General features: G+C 41.6%; 1 protein-coding gene across 1 annotated transcript; it reads right to left on the reverse strand.

Annotated features, from left to right (window-relative positions):
- Nucleotides 1-497: 497 nt before the first annotated feature.
- ttc17 (tetratricopeptide repeat domain 17) lies at nucleotides 498-20979 on the reverse strand. The gene is made up of 25 exons (XM_030094937.1): nucleotides 20802-20979; nucleotides 20174-20263; nucleotides 19134-19303; nucleotides 17698-17809; nucleotides 16234-16365; nucleotides 15931-16040; nucleotides 15681-15828; nucleotides 13427-13566; nucleotides 12880-13040; nucleotides 12153-12265; nucleotides 10160-10312; nucleotides 9737-9852; nucleotides 9413-9569; nucleotides 9217-9288; nucleotides 8329-8553; nucleotides 6858-7077; nucleotides 3890-4009; nucleotides 3460-3752; nucleotides 3221-3374; nucleotides 3026-3146; nucleotides 2763-2922; nucleotides 2153-2236; nucleotides 1805-1924; nucleotides 1570-1713; nucleotides 498-1487 (listed from the first exon to the last, which is right to left on the reverse strand). Exons 1-25 carry the CDS (start codon nucleotides 20970-20972, stop codon nucleotides 1356-1358), a joined length of 3618 nt encoding a protein of 1205 aa, XP_029950797.1. The 5' UTR covers nucleotides 20973-20979; the 3' UTR covers nucleotides 498-1355.
- Between the last annotated feature and the right edge of the window lie 92 nt (nucleotides 20980-21071).

Raw genomic sequence — 21071 nt, forward strand, 5'->3', positions numbered from 1 at the left:
TTCCATTTCTGCAATTTGCCACATTTACATTACGAGTAAAGAGCATCACAGACAATACGTTCAAAGAAAAAATGTTCCCAGCTACATTTAAGATATTAGATTCAATCTGTTACTTTTTCCTCAAAACAACAGAAATATTGCAGCCTGCCAAGTGGCTTCTGCCCTGATCACTTTTAACTGGCAGTGAAATAAACTTGTGCCGTGACTGAGTGGAAAAAGGAGAGCTGGAATTGACGCTGTGTAAAGCAGATAAACAGTGCCACTATCAGGACAAGTTGAAAACAACTGCTGCTGAGTTTACCGACTCTTCATTCGGGTTTTTTGTTTGTTGGCTGTGGAGGTATAATAATTAAACTGTCTGTATGTAAAAAGACAAAGGAATGTGATGCAAGAGAAAGAAACCAAAATCCACACAACCTTTAACACTGTACATTTAATACAGATTCCACTTTTAGAGGTTTCCTTTTTGGATAGATGGTCAATGGCAAATCCTTTTCATTCTGCCTGATGATTTCCATAAGTTAAGAAGCAAATGTAAGAGCATACTTTAATTCTTACTTAAATTAGCTTGGCGCAGAATCAGTTTTGCAGGTCCCCATTATAAATAGGAATGATACGGAGGAAAAAAAAAAAAAAAAAAAAACCCAAATAAGTGCAAAAAAACAAAAACAAAACTGATAATTCCCACCCATCTCAAGAAGCAAAAATAGCAAGGGCATATTATTGTTCCATTCCATTACCCTCTGAGTGGGAAGCACATTCCTTACCATCTCTGCAAAATATTTAAAGCAAATACTATCATTTCCCACCATTTCCATGTAAAATCCACAATTAAGTTAAAACGTGGTCTTTACTTTCGACGCCACGGAATTAAATCAAAAATGCTTCAACGCCTTTAAAAAAAACAAAAACAACCTTTATAAGCATTTCTTCCAATTAGCACAAGTTCCAATAAAAATATTGCATCACACTATTGTTTAGCTGGAGCTCGACAATATTGCTCAATTAGATTCAGACAAACCGAGAAAAGAAAAAAAAAAAAAACCTGGTTTGACTGTCGCAACTTTTAAGATTTTTTTTTGTACAATGAAAGGTCCTGTTGTGGAGGGGCCTGGTTACCTACAGTTTGACTGCGTGTCAAATCTAAATATCATGGTTACGTTAGACGTCAAAACATTTTTAAAAAAAAGGACCCAAATTTGTGTGTACTGATATGTTTTGTTCCACCAGTTTCAAGTTTGTTTTTTTTTTTTAATACGAGTTTCTTGTGATATTCATGTGTATATGTGAGTGTGTGTATGTGTGTGCGCGTTGTGAGGTGTTGTCCTGTGATCACTGGGTCGTCCCGGGCTCCATCACGGCTGACGGCGCTCCCTCTTGGTGAGCAGGTAGCACTGGATGGTTCTCAGTCGATCTTTGGCGGGGGCGAACTCCGGCTGCAGCTTCAGGGTGGACTCGTACCAGCGCATGGCTTTCTCAAACTCCTCCTGTCAACGCAAACACACCTGGTTCCAAGCCCCTCTCTGATGGGACGAGTTCGCTTCCTGCTGCAACGCCTGGGCTCCTTACCATTGCTATGTAGACGTTGGCGAGGGTGAAGTGGTTGACGACAAAGTGCGGAGCGATTTCCACGGCCATGCGAGCGACGGTGAGGGCGTCCTCCCACAGCCGAGCGTTCTGGAAGATGTTGGCCAGGCTGATGAGGGGAACGTCCTGGAGGGAGATTCAGGAAGAAGAAGGAGAAAAATGCTGACATGTTTTGATCAGAACATGTTGGTAGCTTGAAGACGGCTGGTGAACTTGCCTTCATGTGATGCGGGGCGTAGTTGAGGGCCTGTCGCAGACAGTCGATGGCCCTCTTGCCTTGACCTTTCACCCTCCAGTACAGTGCAGCCATGCTGGATAAAACCCAGGATGTTTGATTCTGAAGGTTCAGGGATTGAAATCAGGGGAAGAAAAAAAAAAAGGAAAGTCAGCAAATAGTGATGCTGCTGACAAATAAAGTCATCAAACTAAAAGAACGTACGAAAGCACAGAGTGTAAAAAAACACCCCCCCCAATATTTTACTACCAGGATTGAGGGTAAATAGGTGCCGTGCAGCCAATCAAGATCAACAAAGCAAATCATTTCCACCATCTGAAAGTATTTCACCTTCTCCAGTACTTTAGCGATGCGCGTTCCGACCTGCTCAAAGGACTGCGGGGAGAACTTATCTTTGCCGAGGTTCTGCAGAACCTGTGGATGAGGACAAGAAGAGACACAGAAGTTATAACTGACTGATCTGAAATCCACCAGCAAACAACGTTTTCAGTGTTTCTGCTGTTTTCAAAACTTCCCTGAAATGAAAATGTTAAAAACTGGTGCTTTTTCACTTCAAATGCTGTGGTGTATGCAGGGTGTCACTCGATGTCAGGATCGTCACAGCAGGTTTTGCTCTGATGTGATCTGAGAAAAGATCCAGCACCCTGTGGTCCCTCGCAATAAAGACTTTACTGATCTTTAGTATGTGTAAATAAAGTTTTCAGTGAACATGTGAAGCTACCCCTCAATTGATTTGAATATTCTGGTTTCCAAATTGCCAAAGTACTACTGCCAACCGGTCCCGGGCGTAACCTGCTCTTTGCCCAGAGTCAGCTTGGGCGCGCTTCCTCCCCCTACTTAAAACCAGAGGAGAAACATGGCTTCCTGGATGAAACGGTGACCGCAGCGTCTCCTCCTGTTTGCATGTTAATTGCGACCCGTGGCCTCCGCCTTGGCCTACCTCACGCAGCTGGCTCTCCCCGGTGTAGTGGATGGCGGCTCGATTGGCCACCCCCGCGAGGTGGTCCAGGGTGTGCATGCTGGCTGCCAGGTTGGCGTTGCATAAAGGTTCGGCTGCTGGCTCCTGGAGCGGAGTGGCAAAGTCTATGTGCTCTGTGATGCTGAAGAGGGATGGCGATTGGATAATGTCAAAATAAGCATCATGAACAGGAAAACGCTGGACTTGATTTCTGGGGCTCACGGTCAGGACAGTGACGGTCTTACTCGATGTTTTTGGCTGAAACAGCCAACCAGGTACTGGCCACAGTGGTGAGGTCTACCCTCCGTGTGCGCTGGCACTCCTCTGGCCCTGGCCAGCCCAGACTTGTGTAGTCTCTCCAGCGACCTGCAGAAAGGTGAATATTTTTAGTTTCCATGTGATGCTGTTGGAACAAAGGAGAACGTAGGTGGGTGTGGTACCTGAGGGGCCAGGCGATGGGATAGTCGGACCGCTTATCTCTAGAACGGAGTGTCCGCCAGGCGACAAGTCGCCATTCTGACTGTCATCAGAGATGGAAACCGTTTCTGAGCCGTCCACCTTTGCTTTTCTGACTCGTTTCACCTGGAAGGTGATCTGGAAACCAACAACAAACCACACTTATGTTACCGAGTTACTCTTGACCCACTTTACTTACTTCGGCGAGAGCCTTCACACTTACCCACTCCGCTCCTTCGTCATCCTCGCAGTTTCCAAAGCAGGGCCCACTCCCGGCACGGGCGCCCATGACGCGGTCGTTTTTCAGAACTCGGATACCTCGGAGGTCGCCTCGTTTCCCTCCGACGTCCAGAGCTCCCTCGAACGCCCCCATCAGGTCCTCCTTCAGCTGCCACTCCTCCTCCTTTTCCGCCCCGTCTCCAAAGGAAGCTGCCAGTTTCCCCGTCTCTGAGGCAGAGGGAGGAGGCTGCTGCTGGCCGGCCGCCTCACCGGAACCGTTACTGTCCAAGACCACCTCTGAATAGTGAAGAGAACAAGAAGCAACATGGTTAGGCCAAGCGGACACGTCATGTCTGCTGGTTACCTGGAGCAACTTTTCAATGCTACCATAAAGCTTATAAAGGCGGGTAATCCAAAATAAATCAAATTCTCACTTTCAAACAGTAGAGTGTCCTCTATGGCAGAAAGAGCAGGGGTGTCCTGTTTCTCCTCACTGCCCTCCCATTCCTCCAGCTGTATACCGAGGTCGTCCTCCACCATGCAGCCAGCGCTCTCTGAAACGACAAAAAAATTAAATCTCACTCGTGTTTGCATGGTCGCTTTGTGGTCCCAGAGGCCACCTACCAGAAGCCACCAGTATTGAAAATTCATTTGTAAGCTTGACATATTGTGTAACATAAATGTGGAAAAAGTGAAGGTGATTGAATACTTTCTGAATGTACTGCTGTATAAACCTGTGCAATTCAATCAAAGAAATACATTTGTTTTAAACTCCAAATGTTCCTTTTCCAATCGTCATTTATTGCAAAAATATGAAATGAAAAGAAATAGAAGTTTGTTTAAAAACTGTATATCAGCAGGAAAAAGTTAAGTCATGGACAAGATTAACACGATAGCTGCAAGGACAGACTGAATTTATTTATTTATTTTTTTATTTCTGTTGCACGTGTGTTGGTGGTCAATTAAAAAGTTAATTTTGTACATATCCGTAAACCTGAAGTGGGAGTATGTTTTGTAAGTGCTTAGTGTGAACTCATGCACTCTGTGTGCTTTATGGGAGCAATATTTAGCTTTAGTGGGTAAAATATAGTCCCCTCTAAATTTGGCATCAACTATTTTCTGCAGCTTTAATTATTGAGTGGCAAAATTTCTCCACTTCAGAGCACTTTTCTGCTCACTCCAACTGATGTGAATGAAGGGACGGTGCAGCTTCTGTTCACAACAGGAACAGCGAGCAAACTTGTTTTGAGTTGTATTTTCTAAATTGCAGGAGATGACATTGGAAGAGTTTGTGTATTAAGCTCACTGTCTGACTTTAGCTGAATGCAGCAACATTTGGACCCAATGAAAGGAAAAAAAAACCCCTCACAAATTAGGAGCTTGCAGGTACTTTACTAAAGTGGATTTAGTCAGTATTTTCTGTGAGCTGAATCAGGGGCGTCGAAGTCAATTGAGCTCATGTTGAGATAACATGACATAAAGCTGATTTTAATTTCACTTTCTGGCAAAAAAAAACAAAAAAAAACAGTGAAATGTCCAACTAACTTTTCCTATAGCTGTTGCATTATGCATGTTTTACAAGCTCACTCTGACAGCATGGCTTTGAGGCTAATGCTAGTTTGCTAGCTTTCTTGGAACCAATATCTCAGCTCGGGTCTCAATGTTGTGTTTGCTTGTCTTCAGAAATTTGTTCCAAAAAAAGTTTTCTCAGACATTCTGGTTTGACGGCCGGATTGGAGCTGTTTGTGGGCTGGTTTTGGCCCATGGGCCTTATTTTGTGACAACCCTGACCTAAAGATTGGAAATTACTGCCTGTATACACAAGAAAGATCAGTTCTTGTCGTTGGTTGAAGCTTATCAGCAGTCAGCACAAAGAAGAGTAATTTCTCTTTGCTTTAATCTTGTTTTATTCTTATATCTGACCTATGTTCAGTTGAAATACAACTGTAGACATGGTGTGAAAAGCTGCTGAGTTAAAAGCTATTTTTTTTTTTTTTTTATTAATTAATGTAAACTGTAAATTGAATTATCATGAGTGGAATTAGACCTTATTGAGATGCTCTGTGTTCAAAGCAGACTTGGTTCCTCGGCGCATTTTGGAGATTCAGGCTCAGATTTTCAGTGGTTGTAGTCTGATTCAGATTCTTCAGTTTCTTTATGTCTTGGAGATTTAAAGTTGAAATGGGAGTTTTAAAAAGTGTTCCTGTATAACCCAGCAAAAACAGGTGAACGGTCTCAAGTCATTATAGTTTCACTAAGGTGTGGATGAATTCATTCACGAAAATAAGCTGAGACTATTGCAACTACCTCCTTTCTTGTGCAAATCATACGCTATTCCCTTACATCTCCTTTAAATTCACCAGCGTGGAAGCTCCTTGCATTTAACCGACATCACATACTTTCCATCCACTGGCAGAAAACACTGCAGGATTCCAGTAATTAGCCTTAAAATACACCCCAGTCTTCCCTTGTCCTATATTATAGAAACACTGACCTCATATGTGCCAGTTTGCAGTCTGACACTCTTGGGCGGGTCCCCTGTGGTTATTTCAAAGTCGAGGCTAAACATTTCACTGCAGTTGTACTTTTATCATAAGGGCTTCTCGACTTTGGAAAGACTTTCCTGGTAGCAAGCTTGCAAAATTAGTCGCTTCTGTTTAAACACTTATAAAAACCTACAGTGTGTCAGATTTATGTGAAGCAAATCTTTCTGCACTCGATGGCAGTAGTGAGTCACACGAGAAACAGTTTTCTGGTATTTTTTTTTTTTTTTTTTGCCAAGACACTATAAAAATATCCTGTTTTTACTCTTATTTATTATCTGAATCTGGGAAGAAAGTTAGACTGATTCTGATATGACAATGCGTGACTAGCTGGTAAGCTTATTAAAATGGGTACTAAAACATTGAATGCCATTTATTTCTACTTTTAGCCTTTTTTTAAACTTCATTTTCAATTGAACTTGTATCATTAACCTGGGAATTTGATGAACCCTGGTTTACCAGAGTTCTGTCGGGTTGTGTGCAGAAAAATGCTGATTGGTGAAACCATTTGGAGCCTTCAGCCACCATGTTCAATCTAGTATGGCTGTTAAACAGCTTCAGATTGTATCTTGATCAATGACAAAATGGAATGAAGAAATAGAAACTGCAAAGTGAATGAACTATGATGTTCAGGTTCTATTGAGTGAGGAAGAATTTCAGACTGACTTTAAGTCAGTAATTCTAAAACAACAAAGTTGATGGAGGAATCAGCAACAGATCTGTGAAATGCAAAATTAAGCGAAGGACAGCTAGTCTTAATAATAATCATGTAAATGGACTCACTTTTTTTTTTTTTAACTGATGCATTTACTTATGTACTGTTTCTCATCGTCACGATCGGCATGCTGAGGCGACTCACGTGAGCAGGGCTGCCGCTGTGACAGGTTGTACAGGAAGGGGTAGAACTGGAGACAGCGCAGCAGAGGCAGGCTGCTGCGGCACTGCTGGCAGTCGGCGAACGATGTGAAGGAAGAGGAGGAGGACAGGGCCGTCTCCAGGATGTGGCGGAACAACGCCAGAGCGCCCGTCACGTTACCCTGGGCCAACTGCACGCTCACCAGGCTGAGCTGGGTGTGAGGCTGAGGTGGGGAACAAACATAAAGAGGCGTCATCACTCAATTTGTGAAACTGAACATTTTATAATTAATGCAATGAGCAGACAGTAAATGAAATGGGAAGTCCACCATGTTACAAGAACAACTTATCAGCAAATGCATGTACAAACCGACTTCTGCAATGTGTGGCGACTGAATGAGATGTTGGCTTCTCTACTGCCACTTCCTGCCACGCTTGATCACGTTTAGATAGTACATCTGTTCTACCTGTGGTTCCTGGATTGGCACATTATTCGCATTCACCCTTTTTACCTACGCGAGCCCTGATTTTTCTGTTTTTTGTCCATCAGCGGTTTGATTTAACAAGATGTTGGAAATGTTCCTCATCGATTTCAGAGCGCGCCGACTCGACAGCATCTTGCAGACTCCACAGATTGTTTTTTTGGCCACACACCAACGCTTTAAATTTTTCCCAAGGCACACTTTGAGGTTGATATGGCCAGATGACTGAATTCACTGAATTCAAACGTTCCTGGAAACACCTTGAGAACGTCTTTGTGACATGACACAATATACTGCTGGACATATAACAAGTGGAAACGGGTTAAGTGTGTGGCCATAAAAAATGCACTCAGTCAGCAAAGTGTGAATATGACACAGCATTTAAAAGTTAGCTGGGGTCAGAACTATGCAGTAAAAAGTAGCACAGCACCGAACTAAACTTGCAATGGCAAGAAAAGAAATGCTTTTTAAAATAACCTGAAGTGTTTATACAAACAAATACAGCAACAGATTTTTGAGCTGGCCAGAGCAAAGTTTCAGACGGTTTTGGGGCAGCAGTCGCTCAGCCCAGAAACAATGGAGGTAAAACAACTGGGAGGGTGAGTAGGTGAGTGGGTGAGTGTGTGTGCGAGGCCCTGTTTACACGACAGCATTTCAATTAAAAAAATGCATGGTTTCTTTCATGTCAGGAAACTCTTGCATTTCCACAACATTTAGAAAGTAATGTCAGTTTCCTGGGGGATGCCAAAAAACAAGTAGTTCAGCATGTAGGGTCAGGAGCTGAGGCTGTTGTTTTTTGTAATCAAGCTGATAACAATACACTTTGAACATTAACAACGGTACAGTACACAGATATTCACAGGGGCAGACGTCCATGTTGGACTGTTTTTCCAGGTGACTCAACACCATAAGTAAATGTTCTCTGTAAATTAAAACGCAAAAGTCAATCATAGCATATCAAAACTGTATGGTTTTCAGCTGATGTGACTGTACCTCTGATGAATTGAGTGCCAGTGCATGCTCCAGCAGGGTTTGTGCATGGGAGGTCAGGCCGTAGTGTAGCAGCAGGTTAGCGGCGTTGGTGAGGGGCAGGTGGCGGTGGGAAGGCGGGGCTGAGCTCAACACTTGTCGCAGGCACTGCAGGGCCCGGCTGCCGTTGCCTTTAGCCCTCCAGAACAGGGCAGCTTCGTTAAGGACCTGCCAGCGGGGTAAAGTGGTCTACAGGCACAAAAACACTTCGGTTAGCCGTGTTACAACAATTCATTAAAACTTTACTTGTACAGTGCATTTTGACTTTTTTTTTCTTTTTTTTTACCACTCTCTACACTGTTGGTTCTATTCACACGTCAACAGCGCTAGACCTCAACATCCATTCTGAGAAGTTTTGGGTATCGGGGCTTGATCAGAGACCAAATGAGGATCATTCAATTCAGTTTCAGAATAACTGTAAAAAACGAACATACTTACAGTCGGGGCTTCTACATGTTCGTTTCTAAGGAAAAGTGATCGTTCACAACATTGAAATGGTCCAAAATAGTTGTTTAGATTCAAATTAAAACATCTTCGATTTTGTGCGCATACACGCTCGACTTTGCTGAAGTGCTGAAGACGCACGTCTTCAATTTCAAGACTTGTTTATTCAAAAAAAAAAAGTGCAATAAAAAGGTATTTTTTATTTAACATAATGAATAATCGTGATTACAATATTGACAAAAACAATCGTGATTATCATTTTGGCCATAATCGTGCAGCCCTATAACAACTAAAACAGAAACACTATAATCATTTTCTACAGATGTATGATCTCCAATATATTACATAAAGTAGTAAAAATAAAGTGTAGTGATACTCTGAGAATATAGAAGTTAAACATTCTCTCACTTGTTTCATAGCTTGAGCTATTTTGTAGCCAATTTGCTCCAGTGTTGATCCTCCGCTGCGAAGCTGCAATATCTGTAAAAGGAAGGAGTAATATCCGTGACTGGATGTTCTCCTGTGCAGACAATACTCGGATGGGAACACATCACAAATCAATCTATAGTTGTGCATTTATGTGAACAAACATCCAGACAGATACCTCGGAGGCAAAGGGATCTGACAGCTCCTTCTCTTCAAGGGTCCACTCCAGTGAAGCAGGCAACAGGGCGGGGTACGGCTGGGGGGAGGGACCGCAGTCTGGCAGAGCAACAGTCTGAGAAAGACTGCTGCTCCCGTAAAGAAGAGACGCCACGGGGCTGAGCAAACAAGACAGACACATCTTATTCACTCATCTTTTACATGTGGCAATTGTAGAAGAATAACTGCAGCTTCGCAATTGTATAAGTGCTTGTTTTCAGTCCTTGGTAACCATGCTGCTACCAAGTTTTTCCAAAATTGTGTGTATTTTGAAATCTGCATTAACCTCAAACCCTGAGTTTCAGGGGGAAGGTAGTAGGTCGGCAGAAGGTTTGCGGGAGGTACGCTGGGGTACTCATGAGCACAGTCAGTCCTCTGAGGCCACAACATCTTTTGGATATCCTGAAGCAGAAACACAACACTACACCGTATCAAACAGTATCAAATACAGAAAAGACAGAGAAAAATCTTTAATTTACAATATTTATAAAACAAAACAAAACCAAAATTGTTAGTGTTGAAGAAATCATCTTCAAAAGCAGACAATAATGCCTTAACTTGACTACTCCTGGTAAATAAGCACAGAAATGTTCATACAAAAACCTCTAAGATTGAAAATGAGGAGCCAGAGGATCTGCAGAGCTATCAAGGCTCATCAAGTGATCACATTTTGGTAACTAAGTTGGTGTTTCTAAATCTGCCATCAAACCTCTGTATTATCTTGGTGGTTTCCCCAAAGGGCAGCAGCAGGGTCCTTGTCCCCGGACACAGAGGGATGGAGCTGGGGGCCGGGGGTCGTCTGGTTCGCATTGCGCTCTGACACAAGAGCCACGCTGGACGCCACAGACACCTCCTCTCCAAACTATCAAAAAAGAAACACAAAGTGAGAAGAACCAGGGTCGAAAGCATCACCTTGAATTCTGACTGCATGCAGTTCACACAGTAAGCTATGTACATTTCCACTGATTAATTTCTTTATGTCACTCAAGCAACTCCCATCTTCTTCAATAAGCACAGAAAAAGGTCTAATCTAGAGATCTGGTAATTGATAATTTCAGCAACTGGTAATTTAAAGATATTTACATTGAGTATGTTTAGATTCAGCCAATAACCCTTTTCAAACTCGAATATTGGCAATAACCCAGTAGTGCGTGGCCATGTAAACACCAGCAAAAACCCGAAAAAGCTCATGTTCGACATTTTAAAAACCTGAAAAAGACCGCTGGGTTACTCCTTTTCAAACCCGAAAGTGCCGCCGTGTAAACAGATACCGGGTAACGGGACATTGTTTTTGGCTCTGCGCATGCTCCATCCGCAATGAATCATGGTCTTTTGAGTCCAGCAACGAGTAGGCGCAAAACTCACTGGAAATATGCAGCTCAACCACACTTTTGACCGTGTGAGGCTTCCATAACGCACGATACAAACTGTTATTCTGAGTGCGCACACCGCACATGCTTCCTTCTGAAAGTCAGCGATTTGTATGGCCTGCAGAAAAAGCATGTACCACAGAACAACCGTTCTGTCTACAGAACAGAATCACCGCAGCACTGTCTGCGGTGCCTCTGCAGTCCACTGGAGGAGGTTGCCAGATCTGTCGATCTAGCCCGTAAAAAAAAATCTGAAACTCGTAGAAAGCAGCCCAAACCGCCATCTTGGTTGAAAATGCATGTTAAAACCATATTTGTATGAAAAAAAAAAAAAACACGTCATATCACATAATCATTTAATCAACCCATCCGACGTGTTAAAAAAAAGAAGCTTGCTTTGGCGGAAACCCCACCCAATCTGGCAACACAAAGCCGCTCCGGTCAGAGCTGTTTTGTTTTGAGGACACGATTCAGTTATTTATGACGTGCGCCGTGGTTTGGAAAGGGAGATATGGGGTAACTCTCTGTCTGTTAAAGCATGTAAACGGGGTTTTCCGAATGTTTCAGAAACCCAGATATTGACCTGAACCCGAATATTAGCTTCATGTAAACGTAGTGATTGTGCAATAGAGGGAACTCTTGTTTTTCAGGGTCAGTGACCTTGAAGAGGTCCTTCCAAAATCACTGGTTACATTCAAACAAATGTGGTGAAACTCAAAGTTCTTCAAACAGAATGAATTTCACTGATTATGTTGAAGGCTCCTGATTTGATGCTCATAAGATGAGGGTTACGTCCTCACGGTTCAGAGGTTTTGTTTTATTTATTTTTGACGACATGTAGCAACCCATCTTGTACTGCAACATACGTTTACACCTCAAGATGGTGTCTAGAGGCAGCTGGAGGAATAGATAACACAATGACTGAAGCTCTTGGTCTAGGAATGGGTTCACTAATGTTGCTGCACTCGTGCTGCTGTGTGACAACTAAATAAATCTTGCCTACGCAAATTAAGAAAGGCTAAAAATCCCACCAATACAATTATTCTATTTAGTTAAGATGGTGGAGATCATGTCTGAAATTGTAGCAGTGTCTGTTTTGTTCACACCTTCATCGACACAATGCAATTCCACATGGGTCTTGAGATTAGATAAGTAAGGTTGAGACCTGAAGTTCAAATCCCACTGCCAATAATTTACAACTGAGGGTCTCTGAGTGAGGCCTGTCACTCCCTGCAGTTCATATGTGTAGCTCATCTTAACTATGAATAGTATGTGGAAAACAGCCCTCAATAACCGGAACTGTGGCAAAACATCTCACACTTTCAAACTTACTTGGACATAATGGACGTGTTCAAACAGATCACCCCGGTGATAACGCACAGGCAGGTCAAAAGGGCAGTAAAGATTGCGCTGCTGTTGTCCCAGGCGACACATCTGATGGTTCCCTGAAACATACGAGAAACATGATACTGAAAGTGCTGCAACGCACTACAGGAACTACTGATGAATGTCAATGGAAGAAATGTGACATACGAGGCAAAGCAAAGTCGTGTGTGATTTCTTTCATGTGACACACGGTTCAAACTTCCTTACTAGAGCTTCTCTTCAGCCTATCATGTCTTTCTGGGAGCTCTACTTCCTGAAGTAAACCAGTTAACTTGCCTCTTCAGAGAAATCAGATGAACAATTTCTCTGCAGAGAAAGTTTTGCAGGTTTTCAATGTCCTCACAACAAACCTCACTAATTCAATAAATGTGTCATCACTAATCTCCACAGAGAGCCCAATATTGAGCGCAGTATTACAATTGTGTTTGAACAGGTGAAATATAGGACTGTGGCCCTCCGGAACCAGGATTTTACACCTGGGTTTTGAGCTTTGACAACTTGGAATCGTAATTTGCTCAACTACCAAATTGTGGATAAATTTCTTGATCAAAAGCAATCAGCATCTTTCCAGTTGGTCAAAGGCTCCACAGACTACCGAGATTCCATGGTTACATGAGCTGCACACTTCCATTCCGATCATGCCTTCATCCACTCGTTGTGAATGTCGCCCTACCGAGTTGGGCTTCTTTGGCCATCTGGGTCTCGTGTATAATGTTGCGCAGGATCTGCTCCTCCTGCAGCAGCTTGTGTTTGTCCAGTGCCTCCTGCTGGCGGAGGTAGTGATCGTGCTGCTTCTGGTACTCCTTCAGCTCGTTCAGCGTCCGCTGCAGGGATCTATAAAAGATAGGAAAATGTGAAAGTTGGTGAAGAAAACAAAAACAGGGCATCTGGCAGAATACTTACTGCTTCTCTCCTACATCAGTATTTTATTAAGGTATGCTAGAAATCTGAACGAAAAATCTCCCCTTGTCCAATAATTACTCATGTAGGTAAAGGCACTCAAAATCTAACTTATAGGACCATCTGTATAGAATTATGAGCAGAAGTGGCATTTTTATTATTCAAAATAAATTACTGATTAAAAATTGCAATTAAAATTACAATTGGACTGACTCAGAATCTCAAGCTATAAGTGTCTCTCATCCAGTTGCCTGTATTACTTCCATCTAAAGCAGGCAGCAAAAATAGCAACAAAGTACTGAAAATGTGTATATGTCTACCTGTGCTGGGCTTCCAGGCGCTGCTCCAGCTTTTGCTGACAAAGCACAGCGTGCTTCCTCCTCAGGGCCTGCTCAAAGCCTGGCTGAGCCTGCAGTGCCTGCTCGTAGCACAGCACTGAGTGGTTGTATTCCCCAAGCATCTGGTCAGAAGGCAACACAAGTGGCATAAAGAGCAGGGAAACAGCCGAGGTCAAACTCTCGTTTGTTTCATGAAGAAATCAAGCCGTGACGGCTCGAGCACAAAGAAGCTAAAAATATGTACGTTAGTAAAAAGCTTCAGAGAGTAGTAAAAAGAGAATTGTTAAGACTAAAACGAGTCTGGCAACAAACCCGTGAGACAACTGAATCCCCTTGTCATAGAAAAATCCTTTAATGGCTGTTGGCTTGGAACACACTCTAGATTTGTCATCAGAAAATAGTATTTGCTAATAATACTAACCAGTGAGAAAAGAGACTGCTGACAACTGAATTCTGCGGATCTCTGAAACTCAACCACAGATCTGATGACAGGATCAGCCTCTATTGAAGAATAGTGGCTACAAATCACACTCTCTTCTAAGATACTGAATCAAGAGGTGGAGGAAAAAGAACATGATCTAAGAAGACAGTTAAATAGGACACAAAGAAAATCCCAGTGAGGTGGTGTAGTGGCTCTCTTTTCCCCGTGTGTGTGTGTGTGTGTGTGTGCGTGTGCGTGTTTGCTTTGTCTGTGCAACCTTTCTAACAGAGCAGTTTTTGACACTTTTCAACAAAAAAAACCTCTTGTGAAACAGAGAAATATTCAAATCTTTAACAAAAATAAGTTTTAAGATCTCAGCTTGTAAAATGCAGAGCACACCTATGGAAGAGTGTCTTTGCACCAACTTGTGTTCAGTGGTTGAGACAGATGTTATAAGACATTCCATCGCAGAGAATCACCTATATACTGGAGGACAAGCAGCAAATATATGGAGACTTTTATTGTTTATACTAAACACCTAAACTTATTAGATGATCAAGATGACTAATTATGGTGAACGACACAATATCTAATTTTCTTTATTTTCAGTACCTGATATGCAAGCAGTTATTTATATTTATGAGTTGATGCATACTTGTAGAAAATGTTTCACAAATACACTGCTTTGTTTATGAGACACTGATAACAGTGGACTGTCAATGTTACGGTTTATGGAGTCACAGGAGTGCCATAATTAAATATAAATCTGTTAAAAAAAATAATGGCATAAATGTGTAAATATGGAGAGAAATAAATAAAAGAACAAGTGAAAATAAACCCGTTTAAAAATAAGGAAATAAATATGTAAATATAATCAGAAATACATACATTTTTTCTTTGCTTTTAGTTTTGTTTTTCCATTTCTTTTGCGTTTCCTTTTCCCTTTACTTTTTCTTATTCCTTTTCCATTTCCATTTTGCTTTTGCTTTCACTCAAGGACTGAGCAGTCAATGAAATGGCTTTGGGTGGGGCTTTCTGTACGGAGCGAGTCGTCAATACCTGATGGCAGGATTCCTGCTGGGCGTTAGCTCACAGCTAAAATGAAGCAACATCACCTGTGCGCTGAGATGAGCTAAACACCACGCAGTTTGAGAGTGCACTAATGTGACACAGCAGATTGGACTGGCAGGATTTCTCATTGTCTGTTTTATTATGGCCCTCCTGTGACACCGTAGCTGTTGTTTACCTCGTCTTTGTTTAGATTTGCTGTTTAATATAGTTTTTTTTTTCCTTTTGTTTTTGTTTTTCATGCTTGTCTACTGTAAACAAAAAGTTATTTTTAAAGAATGCAGAATGTACATATAGGTGTAAATAATACAAGCATTGCTGGAAAAAAAAAATGGGGGGGTTGTTAACAGAGCCTCAAAAATTCTGATTGGCCTTGTGGTTTACAGCTCGGTAAACTCAGAATATCCCTGATTACTTTCTGGGTGTGGGAGCTTTATTCTGTTTAGTGTACTGCCTACAATGACAATAAAAACTATCCTAATTTAATTTTTTTTATTCTAACATTTGTGCCTCTATTTGTTATCTTTGCAACAGGTCTTTGCAAAAGACAGCTGAAAAAAGTTTAAGATGTGCTGTGCTGTTGAGATAGAATTGGGTTCATTTCTAAGTTCATATAAGTCTTTGAAGTGGTGCTATTCCATCCTAATCATGTGACTGAAGATTGGGCAATAAAGCAGGGGAAAAGATTGAGCTTTATTGACACAAGCTGTCCGTCACTGCAGTAAAAACGGCTTCTTATCAACTCACAGCATAAATGTTGCCCAAGGTATAATGACTGGTGAAAAGGTCAGAGGTCAGGTCGAGGGCGGCATGGGCGAGGATCGCAGCATCTGCTGAGAAATGGGCACGATGCAGGACGTTGGCCATGTTGACCAGGGCTATATCCTTATGCTGCCTACAAGAGCAACAGACAGACAGACACCTGCGATCAGTCTCATGACAGAAACGGAATATCTGCGTGGAATCCTCGAGAGCTTTTTCAGCGTGCTGGGAGTACCTTGGGGAGAAATGCAGCGCGCGCACGACACAGTCCACTGCCCGCTGCGGCTCGTTCTTCATGCGCCAGTAAAATGACGCCATGTTATAAAGCACCCAGGATGATGAATTCTGAAACCGACAATCAGAAAGTCAAACACACTTTCTTTTTCCAACTAATGGATCTCCAAAAGAACTCAGTTTTTGCAAACATCACCTGGCTGGATTGAACAAGGCGCTCCAGTCACATGCTTACTTGTTTGATTTGTTGCCGTTTATGTGAAAAATGCCTTTGCTGAACGTGGGACTCCGTGGTGGACCTTACCCTGAGTAAAGCTTGATGTATGCGATGGCCCACCTCGTCCACACTGCGGCCCATTTTGTGAGACAAGGAACTGAAAATAGGATCCTCCTTTGAAAGAAGTGGGGAGGTCAAATTTGCCCTCTCCTGCACACCCTAACAGAGACAAAAGAGAGGCGTTACTTTCCTTTTCTTTTTTTGATAAAAACAAGAGACTTCATTTGATATTAGGGCAAACTCAACTTTACCATTACAAAAACACACTTTAACCTCAAAAGGTGCACACTTTTATGATGTCACTCAAACAAATGAGATAATCCACTAACCACTCAGTGAGTTAACAACATAAATAAAGATAAGACTATCAATGAAAGAGACCATGTGCAGCAGGTGCTTGGGATTCACATAATATCAAATATATACTGCTTAGGCAGTACAGGTGCATAAATCTAGCCTGGCATGCCAGACTGACTTCATGTGTTCCACACATATAAAGACATGTTTCCCCATGTATCCCTGAGCATGGAGAGACAGTCTGGCATGCCAGGCTAGCATAAATCATTCCAAAAAGTTTGAAGATCACTGTTTTCTCGTTTGATTGCGACAGCATGACTATGTTTTCATATTAGTTCACCGTTTGATGCGTTTGAGTTAGGGCTGTCAGTTTTTACAATAGAATTTGTAAACTGTACAAGACAGTTGATTTTGCCTTTAAGTGAAGCTTTGTTGACAAAAATGTTTTTACTTCTAAATAGTTCAGATGACATTCATTGACATGAAGCTTATTCCAGTCTGTGTCTGTATTTAATCTCCGACTGCACTCAGGATGTGTTTCTTATTACTGAGGATGATTCTGAAGGGCTTTTATTGTCAGCAAGTAACCATCTCCTAGCTCATCCTCAGTGCTACAGGCCTCTGGTAACTGAGTCACTGATGTATCATTAATGAAACAACCAGAATGATCTGAATGAGACAAGAAAAATTTTCTACACCACCAAACATTTTAGGATGCCTCTAGTTACTCATATATAATACAATTTAATAATTGCACACACACAATACCTGGATCAGTGCATGTATCCATTTCTAATGAAACTATAGGTACACTCTCTCACAGTTGGGGTCATCTGCACATAGTTGTACCTGAGTATTGCTGGAAAACTTGTTCCAATAATGAATTGTGACTAACATAAAATTAATTCCAGTCTGAGAATCTTCAGTGCATATAATGCCAGAAAATAACTATTTCATAGCTCATCCTCAGTGCTCCTGGCCTCTGGTGCAGAAGGTGGATGCTATAGATTGCAGTAGATGTTCGGATAAAACATGACTGAATGATTGTTTGAAGAGGAACTATAAACATCATATAATCACCAACAGCAATTAAAGAAGGAAGAATTTGGCAAGCCTCTCAAATATATCGGTTTGAGTCAAAACGCAAGAATAAGCTTCATCAAAGTTAGAATGTATAGTTCAGCCTTTACTCACCCTGAGATGTTGAAAAGCATGGATACTATAAGGTAGTTCAAACACTTTTGCACAGTCTGGCTTTTCTAGATCTGGGGGCAAAGCGGATCGGGAATCCACAAAGTCTTCAGGGCTGCAGAGATAAGAAATCAATCACAATTCAATCGAATGTACATGTGATGAAGATTTCAATCCTGTCTTTCATAATCTACTTATAATGTGAGGCAATCAAACGATGTGGAAAAAAGCTGAATCAAAGCATATAAACATGTTGAAACTGTCAAGATTGTGCATTTCACATTCACAGCAGACACAGCTGGAGACAAGAAAAAGTTTTTGTTATCGCCAAATTCAAGGATTCAAGGAGGATTCAACGAATCCAAACATGTTGCCAAGCCACATCAGCAATCGAGTTTGCCTACTACATGAATTGGTGGGGGAAAAAAAACTTTTACAAAACAAATTCCAGAAATTTGAGACTGACACTGCTTCGTGTGTAAGTTTTTCCATTTAAAAAAAAGTGGCATTTTGTGTTTGTAGATTAAGGTTTTCTTGTGCTGTATTAAATTTCTGTATTCAAATATCAGAAATGACCCTCCCTCACAAAACTAAGCAGTCCAACTGAATTTAGAAAAACAAATTATCGTTACCATAAACTTATTATTCATCATAACCTGTGTTAATATCTGTTTTCCTCTATCAAGTAAAGAAACACTGTGTTTAATCATAGGATACTACTAGTGTGTTTCCCTACTAAACAGCTTCGTGTTGGTTTTCTGAACTGAAGCAGCAATTTACTGAACTATTTTATTTCTTTATGTATTGTAAAGGTTATAAATTACTTACCTAACAAATCTCTAACTACTTATCTAAAATGTTTAAGAAATGTGCAGAAAACCCGCTCGGTGTAGAAACCCGTTTATACTGGGGGGCACTCAATGACAGTCAGCAGTACTTAGCGCTGAAAGAACATCCTGAAGCTGCACAACAGAGTTTTAGTTTTGTCAAAGATCATTCATCAAAACAAACTGTGTGTGTGTCTGTTGGGCTGCTAGGTCAAATATGACCTGAAGACTAGTAAGAGTACTTTTTTCTTTTTCTTTTATATTATGCTGAGCAATGCATTCAACAACTGACTGTTGTCTGTAAAATGTGTGAGTGAGGCATTATATCATTCTCTTTTAACTTTTTTCCCTCTTTATATATTTAAAATGCAGCACATGCAAGGATGTGATTTGTTGTTTTCAGCAGTGACAAAAATGACAGTTCTATTATGGGAAAAATGACCAATTTGAAAGTTGATAAATGATTTCCTCAATGGTTTCCCATGCTGTTAAACATTGCACTGGGTCCTTTCTTGCTCAAAAATCTTATTTAAATCCAAAAGGAAAAAAAGTAAAACAGGTCAATTTTCAAGCATTTTTTTCTTCATTTTTTAAATTTGATTTGACACTTACCTAATATTTTTGCTTTCAATTGCAATGAAAGTGCCATCATACAGATCCAGATCCCCGAGGGGCACTTTAGCCATCACGCAGTCTGCATCCTCTTTGTAGTGTCTCTGCTCCAGACCTGTGTCTCGATCCTCGTTCTCTTCAATGTGAATTTTCTGAGCCACTAGCTGCTTCTGTGAAAATATCAGCAAAGCCATTTAAACAGGTGAAGACCCAACATTTGCAACATGAGATCCTACTGCCTTTTGGCTGTAGAAAACTTGCTTGCCAGATTTCAAGCACAGTATATCTATAGGTGACAACATTACTATGATCTTATCGATCCACTGGGTCAGTTTGGACAGTGCAAAGGACTTCAAATATCTGAAGGTATACACTGACAATAAACGGGACTGGGTTAAAGACACTGAAGCCCTTTACAAAAGAGGCTAAAGCAGTCTCTGATTTTTTTTAGACGACCTGTCCCACTCTGCTGAAGGTGTTCAATGAGTCTGTGGTGGCGAGCGCGATCCTCGGTGGTGTTGCATGCTGGAGCAGCAGGCTGAGGGTGGTCGACACCAACAGGCTCAACAAACTAATCAGAGAGGCCACTGACACAGTGAAAGTGGAGATGGACTCGGTTCAGGTGGTCTCAGGGCAGAGGATACGGTCCAAAATGCAGTCCATCTCGAGCAATGTCCTGGTCAACAGCACGGGCACCTTCAAACAGACTAATTCCACCAAAATGCAGTACAGAGCACCACAGATCTTTCCTTCTTATGGCAATAAGACTACACCTCTTTTATTTGGGGTGTTTACGTTAATTTATTCCGTTCTGTGTGTTAGTTACAGTAAGGCTGACATATATTATTATTTATTCATTTTATCCTGTCTTATTTGATAATCATCTTTCATTTCTACTGATTCTGTGAGGAGCAACGCTTTGAAAAAAATTCCCTGTGGGATTAAAAAAGTGTTTCAATTGTAATCTATACTACCAAAACAAACAATCTTGACTATTATACATGAAAACACAGAGGTACCACAAAGCAACATCAACATACCTCCAACCTCTTGAGGTAGTTAACTCGAGTCTCTTGCCGCATGAATATTACAACATCATGTGGGTGTTTCAGATTCAGAGGGGAGTCCACCTGAAATAAAAAAAAAGGATGCATTTTAATCAGGTAAACGATACACAACTGATCCTAAATTATGGATATGACTGGAAAATCGAGTTCTATGGATTCAAGTATAAAGAGTTCGTCCAACTTGTCAGTTTGGAATTTGACTTCCATACAAGGTGGATACATAAAAACACAAGGAGACTTGTGCCGGCGATTGGTTACCAACCCCCACGTTAACTCTGACATGATTATATGCAGATGTTGTCATGCGTCTGGAACAGGTTGATAATTTCCAACTGTCCCAAACACAACGACAAGATAACTTGTTTGATTATAAGCTAGCTGACTTAGCCAAACAAGTACAGCCATATCGTTTTTTTTTTAAAACCACTTTCTCCCTGCGTGTCAAACAACACCTTAGTTAGCAAAGGAGTCCTGTTAAGTCATGATAGATACTGAACTTATGTTGGCGATAAACGTTTAGATGAGCGCCAAAGAAAAATGGTTAGCTTTCCAAAGCTAGCCACCTAACGTTAAGCATTAGCGGGTCAACGAGCTGTCATACTTGCTGTTGGATTTTCCCATCCTCCGTGACAACCCAGTGGGTCGTGGCTCCACCGGAATCCACTATGAGTACGCAGAGAAGGATAAAAAGCCTCCCCTGAAACGTTGTCTTTCGAGAGTAGTTGACACGGCAGGGCGAAGACTCAGGACAGATTTTCCTGAGGTCCGCCATCTTTCTGTCTCCTCCTGTGCACTGTGGTGACGTTGAAGCCTCCGGCCGCGCGAGGGCGCTGCGGCGCGCGGGATCGGCCGGTGACCGACGGTGACGTTT

Source organism: Salarias fasciatus, chromosome 1, assembly GCF_902148845.1.
Source record: "Salarias fasciatus chromosome 1, fSalaFa1.1, whole genome shotgun sequence".
Taxonomy (NCBI): Eukaryota; Metazoa; Chordata; class Actinopteri; order Blenniiformes; family Blenniidae; genus Salarias; species Salarias fasciatus.